General features: G+C 52.0%; 1 protein-coding gene across 4 annotated transcripts in view; it reads left to right on the top strand.

Moving 5' to 3' along the window:
• The window catches only part of mtmr4 (myotubularin related protein 4), a 102,812-nt gene extending 90,011 nt beyond the window's left edge, over window positions 1-12,801 (top strand). For all 4 annotated transcript variants that reach the window (XM_045224223.1, XM_045224222.1, XM_045224224.1 and 1 more), the window contains 5 exons: window positions 866-1,020; window positions 1,326-2,934; window positions 3,379-3,489; window positions 12,022-12,110; window positions 12,439-12,801. In XM_045224223.1, coding sequence (XP_045080158.1) covers window positions 866-1,020; window positions 1,326-2,934; window positions 3,379-3,489; window positions 12,022-12,110; window positions 12,439-12,616 — 2,142 coding nt within the window. In that variant the 3' untranslated portion in view covers window positions 12,617-12,801. The remainder of the gene's footprint in view (window positions 1-865; window positions 1,021-1,325; window positions 2,935-3,378; window positions 3,490-12,021; window positions 12,111-12,438) is intronic.
• The last annotated feature ends 2,992 nt before the right edge of the window (window positions 12,802-15,793 follow it).

The raw sequence follows: 15,793 nt of genomic DNA, 5'->3' as shown, positions 1-15,793 counted from the left end.
ATTGTATGCTGTAGCGTTAAGATTTCCCTTCACTGGAGCTAAGGGGCTTAGCGCGAACCATGAAAAACAGCCCCAGACTATTATTCCTCCTCCACCAAACTTTACAGTTGGCACTATGCATTGGGGCAGGTAGCATTCCCCTGGCATCCGCTAAACTCAGATTCGTCCGTCGGACTGCCAGATGGTGAAGCGTGATTCATCACTCCAGAGAACGCGTTTCCACTGTTCCAGAGTCCAATGGCGGCGAGCTTTACACCACTGCGGCCGACGCTTGGCATTGCGCATGGTGATCTTAGGGTTGTGTGATGCTGCTCTGCTATGGAAACTAATTTCATGAAGCTCCCAATGAACAGTTATTGTGCTGATGTTGCTTCCAGAGGCAGTTTGGAACTCGGTAGTGAATGTTGCAACTGAAGACAGACGATTTTTACACGCTACGCGCTTCAGCACTCGGCGGTCCCGTTCTGTGAGCTTGTGTGGCCTACCACTTAGCGGCTGAGCCGTTGTTGCTCCTAGACGTTTCCACTTCACAATAACAGCACTTACAGTTGACCGGGGCAGCTCTAGCAAGGCAGAAATTTTACAAACTGACTAGGTAGAAAGGTGGCATCCTATGACGGTGCCACGTTGGAAGTCACTGAGCTCTTCAGTACCGGCCATTTCTACTGCCAATGTTTGTCTATGGAGATTGCATGGTTGTGTGTTCGATTTTATACACCTGTCAGCAACGGGTGTGGCTGAAATAGCCGAATCCACTAATTTGAAGGCGTGTCCACATACTTTTAAATGGCTTTACTGAGATCATTTTTTTGTGTTCGTCTATTATTGACCTCTGCTCCTAACCCTCCCTGTCCCTTGTGTCCAGGTGCTGCAGCCGGTGTGCCACACCCGGGCCCTGCAGCTGTGGACGGCCGTCTACCTGCCCACCTCCTCACCCTGCACCTCTGCCGAGGACGCCATGGACCTCTACCTGTCCCCCGGCCTACAGGGAGACGAGCTCACCTCACGGTCCCTGGACAGGTAGGGGCTTTCCACTCACTCCAGTCTTCTGTCTCTTAGTGCATTTGTAAAACCATTGACTTAATTCTATCTCCTTGTATCTCTGAGCTCTCTGTGTTTTCAAGGGCTTATTTTCCGGGATTGTTTTTAAGGATTTACTCACGGTGGGGTAAATCATGATGAACAGGCTCATGGGCTCAGTGTATCTACAGCTCTAGTGTTTAGATCCTGCCTGCCCTCTAGTGGTACAGAAGGGAAGCTCACAGATGAGGGAAGCTCCACCACTTTCATTAACTTGAGATTTGTATTTATTCCCCTCTGTGCAGGCTTCCTAAGACTCGCTCCATGGACAACCTGGTGTCTGCCTGTGAGAACGGGGTGGCCCTCACCCGCACCTCCAGCGACCCCAACCTCAATAAGCATTGTCAGGAGGGCCGCACGGGCCTTGGCCTGGAGCCTATGGCTGCTATAGGAGGAGGGGCCGCACCCGACAGCCCAGAGGACGTCAGCCCTGACACGGGATTGGAAAGCGATGACTCTGAGGTGGAGCCCGTCACTCAAATCCCTCCTACCACACCCCTGGAGATGGAGCCGAGGGAAGAGGGCTTTGAGGAGGAGGAGGAGTTGAGAGAGGAGATCTGTCTCACCACCCAGCCCCTGCCCTCCCTGCCCCTCTCCCCCATCGCTCTGGAGCAGGGCCTCGCCCACCTCCCCTCTCTCCCCCCGCCCACACCAATCCTCCATCAGACCCTCTCCCAGACCACCAGCCCCCCAGTTCCTCCCCCTCGACTGCCACACCAGATGGCTGACAGTCACTCCAGGACTGCCTTGGTCACTACCCGTCCTGCCTGCATACCATCACCACCTGCCTGGAAGGGCCCACTACCGGCAGCCGTTCTGAACAGGCCTATCACCAATGGCCTCCAGATCGGACGCTCCACTTCCTCAGAGCTGCTGGCCCCTGAGCAGCTAGTTCCCATACTTCCTACGGCCATGGAGGACTCCACCGAGACGCTCACAGACGAAACAGAGGCCCCACCAACGCTACCCCCTAGCAGGAGAGAAAGTCTAGGCCAGGCCCAGGCCCCAGAGTGGGCCTTACCCCAGGCCCAGGGAGAGGAGGGAGAGGGGAAGAGGACAGAGGGTGTGAGTGGCAGAGACCTGGTGCCTCTGAGAGGACGTGTGATAGCAGTACCAACGTCAAAGGTAGCAGCGTCCTTCGCCTCCACAGTGCCCCCTGTTGACAACAGCCAGGCGGTGGAGGTGCGACGCCGGGTCTCTCAGAGCCAACTGCGTGTCAGTGAGGAGCTGTCTCTGCTGGGCTCTCGCTGGGAGAGTGTCCAGGGCCTGGTCCAGTCTGCCTGCAGCACTGCAGCCAGCCACTCTGGACTCTCAGCCAACCTCTCGTCAGGCTTCTGTCGAGCCCTTCAGCCCACTGCCTACCAGAGTCGACGCCTGGCTGGCAAGCTGCTGCGCGCCCAGGGCATGGCCGTGCCTAACGGAGGTTCGCAGTACGGCCGAAGGGAGAGGGAGGACAGGGTGCGCTCCTCGGCTCCAGCCCCAGCCAGCTCCAGCCCTGTCAAGTCCGGGTCAGGCTGGCTCTCTGCAGTCAGAAGCAGCCCGGGCTACGCTGCCATCATGTGCCCAACCACCACCAGCGCTCCACCCACCTTTTCAATCCGCCAGCTCCTCCCAGCCTCTCCCTGCTCCTCGGCCTCCCCCCCGCCCTCCCAGCCCCCCCCGGCCTACCTGGATGATGACGGGCTGCCGGTGCCCGTGGACGCGGTGCAGCAGCGCCTCAGGCAGATGGAGGCGGGGTATAAACAGGAAGTGGAGGTGCTGAGATGCCAGGTGCGCCAGCTGCAGATGAGGCTGGAGAGGAAACAGTACGGCACGCCGCCCTCCGAGCCTGACGTCGACTACGAGGACGACATTGTGAGTAGATCTCCTACTTGGACTTTGAACCCCAGTGTATTATTACTGTGATGTGAAAGGATATACATGTAGGACATTACTAAATACTTCATAATTACAACCCAAATGTTAACTTTGGTGGAATTGCCCTTTAATAGAGAGCCAATCCCTCAATGGCCAGTAAACGAAAAGTTGCTGGTTCGTATTCCCGAGCCGACTAGGTGAAAAAATCTACCGATGTGCCCTTAAGCAAGGCATTTAACCCTAATTGCTCCTCTAAGTGTCTTTGGATAAGAGCGTCTGCTAAATGACATGTAGATGTGCTAGTGGGGTTAGTTGTAATAGTTGTCTCTGTAGAAAAAAAGAAAGGAAAGTTTGGAACTGTCTCTCTCGCTCTCTCTCATCATGTCACCCTCCCTCTCATTTTCACCTGTCTGTCCCCTTGTCTGTCCTCTCCGTCTCCAGACGTGTCTGCGTGAGTCAGACGACAGTGATAAGGAGGACAGTCTATCGGACCACAGCGAGGACCGTTTCTCCGAGGGCAGCTGGGACAGAGTGGAGCAGAAGGAGACAGAGGTCAGCGTCCCTCATAGTCTCCTATCCCTAACCCTGCCCCCTAACCCTAACCCTATAGTCTACTGCCCCTAACCCCTAACCCTATAGTCTACTGCCCCCTAACCCCTAACCTCATAGTCTACTGCCCCTCTAACCCTAACCCTCATAGTCTACTGGCTCCCCTAACCCCTAACCCTCATAGTCTACTGCCTCTAACCCCTAACCCCTCATAGTCTACCTTTACCCTAACCTCATAGTCTACTGCCCCTAACCCCTAACCCTCATAGTCTACTGCCCCCTAACCCTCTAACCCTCATAGTCTACTGCCCCCTAACCCCTAACCCTCATAGTCTACTGCCCCCTAACTCCTCATAGTCTACCCTCACCCAGCCTCATAGTCTGCCCCCTAACCCTAACCCTCATAGTCTACCTTTCACCCCTAACCTCATAGTCTACTGCCCCCTAACCCCTAACCCTCATAGTCTACTGCCCCCTAACCCTAACCCTCATAGTCTACTGCCCCCTAACCTAACCCTCATAGTCTACTGCCCCTCAACCCCTAACCCTCATAGTCTACTGCCCCCTAACCCTAACCCTCATAGTCTACTGCCCCCTAACCCCTAACCCTCATAGTCTACTGCCCCCTAACCCCTAACCTCATAGTCTACTGCCCCTAACCCCTAACCCTCATAGTCTACTGCCCCCTAACCCCTAACCTCATAGTCTACTGCCCCTCTAACCCCTAACCCCTAACCTCATAGTCTACTGCCCCTAACCCCTAACCTAGTCTACTGCCAACCCCTAACCCTCGTAGTCTACTGCCCCCTAACCCCTAACCCTCATAGTCTACTGCCCTCCAACCCCTAACCTCATAGTCTACTGCCTCTAACCCCTAACCCTCAAGTCTACTGCCCCTAACCCCTAACCTCATAGTCTACGCCCCCTTTCAACTCTAACCTCATAGTCTACTGCCCCTCAACCCTAACCTCATAGTCTACTGCCCCCTAACCCTAACCCTCATAGTCTACTGCCCCCTAACCCCTAACCCTCATAGTCTACCTGCCCTCTAGTCTAACCCCTAACCCTCATAGTCTACTGCCCCCTAACCCTAACCCTCATAGTCTACTGCCCCTCTAACCCCTAACCCTCATAGTCTACTGCCCCTAACCCCTAACCCTCATAGTCTACTGCCCCCTAACCCCTAACCCTCATAGTCTACTGCCCCCTAACCCCTAACCCTCAGTCTACTGCCCCCTAACCCCTAACCCTCATAGTCTCACCTTTCTCTAACCCTCATAGTCTACTGCCCCCTAACCCTAACCCTCATAGTCTACCTCTAACCCCTAACCTCAAGTCATGCCTCTAACCCCTAACCTCATAGTCTACTGCCCCCTAACCTCATAGTCTACCCCTAACCTCATGGTCTGCCCTCTAACCCCTAACCTCATAGTCTACTGCCCCTAACCCCTAACCTCATAGTCTGCTGCCCCCTAACCCCTAACCCTCATAGTCTACCTTGCCCTTCAACCCCTAACCCTCATAGTCTACCCTTTCCCCTAACCCTCATAGTCTACCCCCTAACCCCTTACCCTCATAGTCTACTGCCCTTTACCCTAACCCTCATAGTCTACTGCCCCTAACCCTAACCTCATAGTCTACTGCCCCTTAACCCCTAACCCTCATAGTCTACTGCCCCCTAACCCCTAACCCTCATAGTCTACTGCCCCCCTAACCCCTAACCCTCATAGTCTACTGCCCCCTAACCCCTAACCCTCATAGTCTACTGCCCCTAACCCAACCTCATAGTCTACTGCCCCTAACCCCTAACCCTCATAGTCTACTGCCCCTAACCCCTAACCCTCATAGTCTACTGCCCCTAACCCCTAACCCTCATAGTCTACTGCCCTCTAACCCCTAACCTCATAGTCTACTGCCCCCTAACCCCTAACCCTCATAGTCTACTGCCCCCTAACCCCTAACCTCATAGTCTACTGCCCCCTAACCCTAACCCTCATAGTCTACCTTTACTTCTAACCCTCATAGTCTACTGCCCCCTAACCCCTAACCCTCATAGTCTACTGCCCCCTAACCCCTAACCCTCATAGTCTACTGCCCCTCCTAACCCTAACCCTCATAGTCTACTGCCCCTAACCCTAACCCTCATAGTCTACTGCCCCTAACCCTAACCCTCATAGTCTACTGCCCCCTAACCCCTAACCCTCATAGTCTACTGCCCCCTAACCCCTAACCCCTAACCCTCATAGTCTACTGCCCCCTAACCCCTAACCCTCATAGTCTACTGCCCCCTAACCCTAACCCTCATAGTCTACTGCCCCCTAACCCCTAACCCTCATAGTCTACTGCCCCCTAACCCCTAACCCTCATAGTCTACTGCCCTCTAACCCTAACCTCATAGTCTACTGCCCCTAACCCCTAACCCTCATAGTCTACTGCCCCTAACCCCTAACCCTCATAGTCTACTGCCCCTAACCCCTAACCCTCATAGTCTACTGCCCCCTAAACCCCTAACCCTCATAGTCTACTGCCCCCCTAACCCCTAACCCTCATAGTCTACTGCCCTCTAACCCCTAACCCTCATAGTCTACTGCCCCCCTAACCCCTAACCCTCATAGTCTACTGCCCCTCTAACCCCTAACCCTCATAGTCTACTGCCCCCTAACCCCTAACCCTCATAGTCTACTGCCCCCTAACCCTAACCCTCATAGTCTACTGCCCCCTAACCCCTAACCCTCATAGTCTACTGCCCACCCTAACCCCTAACCTCATAGTCTACTGCCCCCTAACCCCTAACCCTCATAGTCTACTGCCCCCTAACCCCCTAACCCTCATAGTCTACTGCCCCCTAACCCCTAACCTCATAGTCTACTGCCCCTAACCCTAACCCCTAACCCTCATAGTCTACTGCCCCCCTAACCCTAACCCTCATAGTCTACTGCCCTCCCTAACCCCTAACCCTCATAGTCTACTGCCCCTAACCCCTAACCCTCATAGTCTGCCCCTAACCCTACTCATAGTCTACTGCCCCCTCTCTAACCCCTAACCCTCATAGTCTACTGCCCCTAACCCTAACCCTCATAGTCTACTGCCCCCTAACCCCTAACCCTCATAGTCTACTGCCCCCTAACCCCTAACCCTCATAGTCTACTGCCCCCTAACCCCTAACCCTCATAGTCTACTGCCCCCTAACCCCTAACCCTCATAGTCTACGCCCTCTAACCCTAACCCTCATAGTCTACTGCCCCCCTAACCCCTAACCCTCATAGTCTACTGCCCTCTAACCCTAACCCTCATAGTCTACTGCCCCCTAACCCTAACCCTCATAGTCTACCTTCCCCTAACCCTCATAGTCTACTGCCCCCTAACCCTAACCCTCATAGTCTACTGCCCCTAACCCCTAACCCTCATAGTCTACTGCCCCCTAACCCTAACCCTCATAGTCTACTGCCCTCTAACCCCTAACCCTCATAGTCTACTGCCCTCTAACCCCTAACCTCATAGTCTACTGCCCCCCTAACCCCTAACCCTCATAGTCTACTGCCCCCTAACCCCTAACCCTCATAGTCTACTGCCCCCTAACCCCTAACCCTCATAGTCTACTGCCCCCTAACCCCTAACCCTCATAGTCTACTGCCCCTCTAACCCCTAACCTCATAGTCTACTGCCCTCTAACCCCTAACCCTCATAGTCTACTGCCCCCTAACCCCTAACCCTCATAGTCTACTGCCCCACCTAACCCCTAACCCTCATAGTCTACTGCCCCCTAACCCTAACCCTCATAGTCTACTGCCCTTCTAACCCTAACCTCATAGTCTACTGCCCCTAACCCTAACCTAACCCTCATAGTCTACTGCCCCCTAACCCCTAACCTCATAGTCTACTGCCCCCTAACCCCCATAGTCTACGCCTCTAACCCCATAGTCTACTGCCCCCTAACCCCTAACCTCATAGTCTACTGCCCCCTAACCCTAACCCTCATAGTCTACTGCCCCTAACCCCTAACCTCATAGTCTACCCCTTTCAACCCTAACCCTCATAGTCTACCCCTAACCCCTAACCCTCATAGTCTACTGCCCCCTAACCCCTAACCCTCATAGTCTACTGCCCCTAACCCTAACCCTCATAGTCTACTGCCCCCTAACCCCTAACCCTCATAGTCTACTGCCCCCTAACCCCTAACCCTCATAGTCTACTGCCCCTACCTAACCCAGACTGCCTCTATAGTCTAACCCCTACTCCCCTAACCCCTAAACCCTAACCCTCATAGTCTACTGCCCCCTAACCCTAACCCTCATAGTCTACTGCCCTCTAACCCTCATAGTCTACTGCCCCTAACCCCTCATAGTCTACTGCCCCCTAACCCCTAACCCTCATAGTCTACTGCCCTCTAACCCCTAACCCTCATAGTCTACTGCCCCTAACCCCTAACCCTCATAGTCTACTGCCCCTAACCCCTAACCCTCATAGTCTACCTTTGCCCCTAACCCTAACCCTCATAGTCTACTGCCCCCTAACCCTAACCCTCATAGTCTACTGCCCCCTAACCCTAACCCTCATAGTCTACTGCCCCTAACCCCTAACCCTCATAGTCTACTGCCCCCTAACCCCTAACCCTCATAGTCTACTGCCTCTAACCCCTAACCCTCATAGTCTACTGCCCCCTAACCCCTAACCCTCATAGTCTACTGCCCCCTAACCCTAACCCTCATAGTCTACTGCCCCTAACCCCTAACCCTCATAGTCTACTGCTTCCCTAACCCCTAACCCTCATAGTCTACTGCCCCCTAACCCCTAACCCTCATAGTCTACTGCCCCCCTAACCCCTAACCCTCATAGTCTACTGCCCCCCTAACCCCTAACCCTCATAGTCTACTGCCCCCTAACCCCTAACCCTCATAGTCTACTGCCCCCTAACCCCTAACCCTCATAGTCTACTGCCCCCTAACCCCTAACCCTCATAGTCTACTGCCCCTCTAACCCCTAACCCTCATAGTCTACTGCCCCCTAACCCCTAACCCTCATAGTCTACTGCCCCCTAACCCCTAACCCTCATAGTCTACTGCCCCTCTAACCCCTAACCCTCATAGTCTACTGCCCCTAACCCCTAACCCTCATAGTCTACTGCCCCCTAACCCTAACCCCTAACCCTCATAGTCTACTGCCCTCTAACCCTAACCCTCATAGTCTACTGCCCCCTAACCCTAACCCTCATAGTCTACTGCCCCCTAACCCCTAACCCTCATAGTCTACTGCCCTCTAACCCCCTAACCCTCATAGTCTACTGCCCCCCTAACCCCTAACTTCCTCATAGTCTACTGCCCCTAACCCCTAACCCTCATAGTCTACTGCCCCCTAACCCCTAACCCTCATAGTCTACTGCCCCTAACCCCTAACCCTCATAGTCTACTGCCCCTAACCCTAACCCTCATAGTCTACTGCCCCCTAACCCTCATAACGCCCCTAACCCTCATAGTCTACTGCCCCCTAACCCCTAACCCTCATAGTCTACTGCCCCTCTAACCCCTAACCCTCATAGTCTACTGCCCCCTAACCCCTAACCCTCATAGTCTACTGCCCCCTAACCCTAACCCTCATAGTCTACTGCCCCCTAACCCCTAACCCTCATAGTCTACTGCCCCCTAACCCCTAACCCTCATAGTCTACGCCTCTACCCTAACCCTCATAGTCTACCCCTAACCCCTAACCTCATAGTCTACTGCCCCCTAACCCCTAACCCTCATAGTCTACTGCCCCTCTAACCCCTAACCCTCATAGTCTACTGCCCCCTAACTCTAACCCTCATAGTCTACTGCCCACCCTAACCCCTCTAACCTCATAGTCTACTGCCCCCTAACCCCTAACCCTCATAGTCTACTGCCCCTAACCCCTAACCCTCATAGTCTACTGCCCCTAACCCCTAACCCTCATAGTCTACTGCCCCCTAACCCCTAACCCTCATAGTCTACTGCCCCTCTAACCCCTAACCCTCATAGTCTACTGCCCCCTAACCCCTAACCCCTAACCCTCATAGTCTACTGCCCCTAACCCTAACCCTCATAGTCTACTGCCCCCTAACCCTAACCTCATAGTCTACTGCCCCTAACCCCTAACCCTCATAGTCTACTGCCCTCTAACCCCTAACCCTCATAGTCTACTGCCCCTAACCCCTAACCCTCATAGTCTACTGCCCCTTAACCCCTAACCCTCATAGTCTACTGCCCCCTAACCCCTAACCCTCATAGTCTACTGCCCCCTAACCCTAACCCTCATAGTCTACTGCCCCCTAACCCCTAACCCTCATAGTCTACTGCCCCTAACCCCTAACCCTCATAGTCTACTGCCCCCTAACCCCTAACCTCATAGTCTACTGCCCCTAACCCCTAACCTCATAGTCTACTGCCCCCTAACCCCTAACCCTCATAGTCTACTGCCCCCTAACCCTAACCCCTAACCCTCATAGTCTACTGCCCCCTAACCCCTAACCCTCATAGTCTACTGCCCCCTAACCCCTAACCCTCATAGTCTACTGCCCCCTAACCCTCATAGTCTACTGCCCCCTAACCCCTAACCCTCATAGTCTACTGCCCCCTAACCCTAACCCTCATAGTCTACTGCCCCCTAACCCTAACCCTCATAGTCTACTGCCCCCTAACCCCTAACCCTCATAGTCTACTGCCCCCTAACCCTAACCCTCATAGTCTACTGCCCCCTAACCCCTAACCCTCATAGTCTACTGCCCCCCTAACCCCTAACCCTCATAGTCTACTGCCCCCTAACCCCTAACCCTCATAGTCTACTGCCCCCTAACCCTAACCCTCATAGTCTACTGCCCCCTAACCCCTAACCCTCATAGTCTACTGCCCCCTAACCCCTAACCCTCATAGTCTACTGCCCCCCTAACCCCTAACCCTCATAGTCTACTGCCCCCTAACCCCTAACCCTCATAGTCTACTGCCCCCTAACCCCTAACCCTCATAGTCTACTGCCCCCTAACCCCTAACCCTCATAGTCTACTGCCCCCTAACCCCTAACCCTCATAGTCTACTGCCCCCCTAACCCCCTAACCCTCATAGTCTACTGCCCCCTAACCCCTAACCCTCATAGTCTACTGCCCCCTAACCCCTAACCCTCATAGTCTACTGCCCCCTAACCCTAACCCTCATAGTCTACTGCCCCCTAACCCTAACCCTCATAGTCTACTGCCCCCTAACCCCTAACCCTATAGTCTACTGCCCCTAACCCTAACCCTCATAGTCTACTGCCCCCTAACCCCTAACCCTCATAGTCTACTGCCCCCTAACCCTAACCCTCATAGTCTACTGCCCCTAACCCCTAACCCTCATAGTCTACTGCCCCCTACCCTAACCCCTAACCCTCATAGTCTACTGCCCCCTAACCCCTAACCTCATAGTCTACTGCCCCTAACCCCTAACCCTCATAGTCTACTGCCCTTTCCTCTAACCTCATAGTCTACTGCCCCTCTAACCCCTAACCCTCATAGTCTACTGCCCCCTAACCCCTAACCCTCATAGTCTACTGCCCCTAACCCCCTAACCCTCATAGTCTACTGCCCCTAACCCCTAACCCTCATAGTCTACTGCCCCCTAACCCCTAACCCTCATAGTCTACTGCCCCCTAACCCCTAACCCTCATAGTCTACTGCCCCCTAACCCTAACCCTCATAGTCTACTGCCCCCTAACCCCTAACCCTCATAGTCTACTGCCCCCTAACCCCTAACCCTCATAGTCTACTGCCCCCTAACCCCTAACCCTCATAGTCTACTGCCCCCTAACCCCTAACCCTCATAGTCTACTGCCCCCTAACCCTAACCCCTAACCCTCATAGTCTACTGCCCCCTAACCCCTAACCCTCATAGTCTACTGCCCCTAACCCCTAACCCTCATAGTCTACTGCCCCCTAACCCTAACCCTCATAGTCTACTGCCCCCTAACCCCTAACCCTCATAGTCTACTGCCCCCTAACCCCTAACCCTCATAGTCTACTGCCCCCTAACCCCTAACCCTCATAGTCTACTGCCCCCTAACCCCTAACCCTCATAGTCTACTGCCCCCTAACCCCTAACCCTCATAGTCTACTGCCCCCTAACCCTCATAGTCTACTGCCCCCTAACCCCTAACCCTCATAGTCTACTGCCCCTAACCCCTAACCCTCATAGTCTACTGCCCCCTAACCCTAACCCTCATAGTCTACTGCCCCCTAACCCCTAACCCTCATAGTCTACTGCCCCCTAACCCCTAACCCTCATAGTCTACTGCCCCCTAACCCCTAACCCTCATAGTCTACTGCCCCCTAACCCCTAACCCCTAACCCTCATAGTCTACTGCCCCCCTAACCCCTAACCCTCATAGTCTACTGCCCCCTAACCCCTAACCCCTAACCCCTAACCCCTAACCCCCCTAACTTTATACTCCATTGTACACTACAGCCCCTCCCACTCACCTTTTACCTTTCTGCCCCAGATACCTATGTGCCACACACTGTTCTAATAGGTGTGTCTGTCTGTCTGTCTGCAGGTCACAAGATGGGTCCCCGATCACATGGCCTCCCATTGTTTCAACTGCGACTGTGAGTTCTGGATGGCCAAGAGACGTCATCACTGCAGGTTTGTTAAGCTTTACCTTTGATCACTAATGGAAGCATTAATCAAGATGTCCCTAGATAAGATATCATAAGTAAGCTCCTGTAAAGTGTAGGATAATGAACATTAGTCTATACCTTCAACGCTCAGCAGATTTTATACCACACCTACTAGGGATTTGAGATTTTAAAAACGACAGCTCCTGTTTTGCAAAAAGTTTTACTTTTACTTAAAGTTTTATATTTGGGTTAGGGTTTGTCTTACCGACCTTAGTTGAATGCACTCTCTGGATAAGAGCGTCTGCTGAGTGACTGAAATGTGAATCTAGTTGACTCTGTCTCTGTCTCCTCAGGAACTGTGGCAATGTGTTCTGTAAAGACTGCTGCCACCTGAAGCTGCCCATCCCAGACCAGCAGCTGTATGACCCTGTCTTGGTGTGTAACGTCTGCTATGACCTGCTGCTGGAGGCCAGGAACAGAGAGATCCGCAGCCAGCAGCTCAAGAAGCCCATCGCCACAGCCTCCAGCTGAGAGACAGGAGAGAGAGAGAGAGCCCTTTTTTACTGAATGGCCCAGTCCTGGCTCAGTCTGGCCTGGCTTGGCTCGGTTCAGTTTGGCCCAGTTAGGAACTGGATCAGCACCATCTTGGATCAGCTTTGGACAGATATGAGCCAAGTGCCCCATTCACACTACCCTAACATGGTCTGGTCTTGGCTGGGGGGTGAGCAGGTCTTGTTGCTCTGTGGGAGGGAGGGAGAGTCTTGTTGCTCTGTGGGAGGGAGGGAGAGTCTTGTTGCTCTGTGGGAGGGAGGGAGAGTCTTGTTGCTCTGTGGGAGGGAGGCCACTGACTGCTGTGGATGAGAGAGACTGACAGGAGTAGAGGAGCGGATGGCAGTGAATGAACTGGAGGAGGAGGAAGAGGAGCGGATGGTATGGAGGCTATCCCACTGAGTTGAACCCCTTTTGGTCGAACACGTTTCCAGCTTGGAAGGAAGGCTGCAGCGTCCTGCTGCCCTGCCCTGCCCTGCCCTGCCCTGCCCTGCCCTGCCCTGCCCTGCCCTGCTCTGCCCTGCCCTGCCCTGCCCTGCTCTGCCCTGCCCTGCCCTGCCCTGCCCTGGGGCTGTTGTCCTCTAGTGGTGCCTCAGATACCCCCCCCCCAACCCCCCGATGCCCCATATCGCCCCCCTGCTCCTGTAACCTACTGGGAGGTGTTCCATCATCTCAAACCTACCTGACTGCCCCCCCACACACACACACTCTAGTGCATCCCTGTCACACACCAACCAACCACCCTATGATGTACCTCCCCCCCAAACACACACACCTACTCGCCTCAGAGGACAATCTCTCACCCTCCTAAAGTACGGGGGACTCCAAAGCCTTTACCTGTTCTACTGGTGGCTGACGAGAACTTTAAAAAGCAAAATGCTGCTACAGTATCTAAAAAGTCTAATTTTGTATTATTATTATTTTGTGCACTACAAGCTCTTTGTCTATTTCAGCGAATTTGAGACCAAACTCGAGCGAAAGGGAGAAAATCTGCTGTTTACTTGCGGTCGTATCTTTTTTGTGGAGTTTGAATGTAAACGTTTTGAAATGAAATGGACAAGTGTTGGAGTAACTGGAAGACTGGTGATATTAGGTCGGTTGTGTACTTGTTCATTCCTTCAATGTTATTTCAAAAAAAAAAAGAAAGATATGCACAGTCAATGTGGTTCTGTCTTTGTCAAGTCAAGTGTAGCCCTGACAACATGTAGACCATCTGAGGTATCCCACTATCTGTGTGGACAAAGGTTCATTAGAACAGATCAATAAATGTCATTCGGATATGCACCTGATCAGAGGAGTCTCTTCAAAAAGAAACATTTGAATGGAACGGCTAAGCATCCAGACGAGACAAGCTGTTGCCATGTTTCCAAATAGAGGGTTTTTCTGCAATGTTGTCGTACAGTATGACTTACAATGAAAGGTCACTGGAAAGTACTTGATGGTCGTTAGCTGATGGGAGGGAGGGAGGGGTTTTGAATAATGGAGTATACTTCTACACTGATGTGTGAGAGAGGCTTGATGTTGATGTGTACAGTAGCATGGTTCCGCTTTGACTGCTCAAACCCTCCTCTTTTAATCAACCCTTCTCGTCAGGTTCCTGTCCCAGAATGTTAATGCCTGGCGTTTTAAAAAGACTGGAGAACGTACTAAAGTGCTATGAATTTCTTTCTTTTTTTCCTCTGTACGGTAGGGGGAGTTTGGCTAGCCTTGTATCTGAACTGAATTTGCCATGTCACCAAACGCAAGTGAAACTGTTGTGGAACGTAGTGAAATCAGTTTGGATGCCATGCTAGAGTTTGGCTGTGGTTTCTACAAATTGTCCTATGGCAAAAAGGTCTGTTTTTTTGTTCCTTGTTCGTTGAGACAGAAGTGCCATATTTTCTTTATTTTTGTCTTTGTTTTTGAAAGCCTTTTTCTCATGGAGACGACAGCAGGTAACTAAACTGAACTGGCCAATACTTGGTTTGCTTTAATGGTAGCTGCTTAACAACATGAAAAATAATTTAAAGATCAGAACAGGGAAATGTCCATTAGATAAAGAGGTAAAGAGAATGATTTGTTAATAAATGTATGAACTGAAGATTTAAATGAGATAGTGATGAGCCTGTATGGTTGTCATGGTTATCCATTGCCTAATAACATTTGGGGCCTTTCACGCGGTGTTGATGGCAAAATCTGAACGAGGAGGAAGTGGAACCCCGATATGTAATATAATATATAGTTATCTGATTCAGTACTAGTGGCTAAAACCTGTCACTTAGTGAATAATTGTGTAAAGAACTCAAATGCACTGTAAAAGAGATCCTATGGGTTAAAATAAAAAATATTCTCTATATCAAGTATGTGCTTAATCTCCATTCTGTTTTATGTTATTATGGTGTAATAATGGCATTGTGCAACCATGGACTGTTTTTATCTTCAAAGCTTTTTCAGTGCACAATTGGGAGTTTTGGGGTATTTTAACAAAGAAGAGTCAATCATGCACAAAACAGGCTTTGAGTTAATACTACTACCACCTGTCCCTTTTACTTATCCAGGTCCAGGACAGGAAGCTTGGCTGTACACCAATCACAGGACAGGGGGCTTGGCTGTACACCAATCACACTGAGACACCCCCACACCCTTCCCTCTACGTGCCAACCCAGGAAGTAGAGCAGGTGGATTGGAGAGCTCCTGGCAATGCCATCCCTCTAAAGCAGGGATGGACAACCAGCGACCTCAGCTCAATTTCAGCAAGTTATAATAGTAGAATACACAAGGTGTAATTTCAAAATTTGTTTGTGCGTCTGCAATTTTTCTTTTATGTCAGTCACTGATAGTCACTCAATTAGCTCATGTCAGCAAACAAATTTTTAACTGGTAAGTTAGTCTAGCGGCCAGCTATCTAAACTTAGTAAAATCACCGGCCTGGGGGCCCTCATTTGATTTTGTTAGTCACCTCACTCAGATATAATATTAACTGTAAACATTTCTCTCGATCCTAAATGTGTACATGTGGTTACGCTAACCTGTGAACAGCTGCGGTCGTGATGAGTTCAGATTTTTTGTGGCCCCCACCCCTATCAAAGTGGCCCCCACCCCTATCAAAGTGGCCCATCCCTGCTCTACAGGTTACTATATCAAGGACATGATCATTCCTCGTCATCATTCATTGTGTTA

Source organism: Coregonus clupeaformis, chromosome 13 (assembly GCF_020615455.1).
Source record: "Coregonus clupeaformis isolate EN_2021a chromosome 13, ASM2061545v1, whole genome shotgun sequence".
NCBI classification, from domain to species: Eukaryota; Metazoa; Chordata; class Actinopteri; order Salmoniformes; family Salmonidae; genus Coregonus; species Coregonus clupeaformis.
The sequence above is the reverse complement of the archived record's forward strand: the minus strand, read 5'-3'. Positions and strand labels throughout refer to the sequence as shown.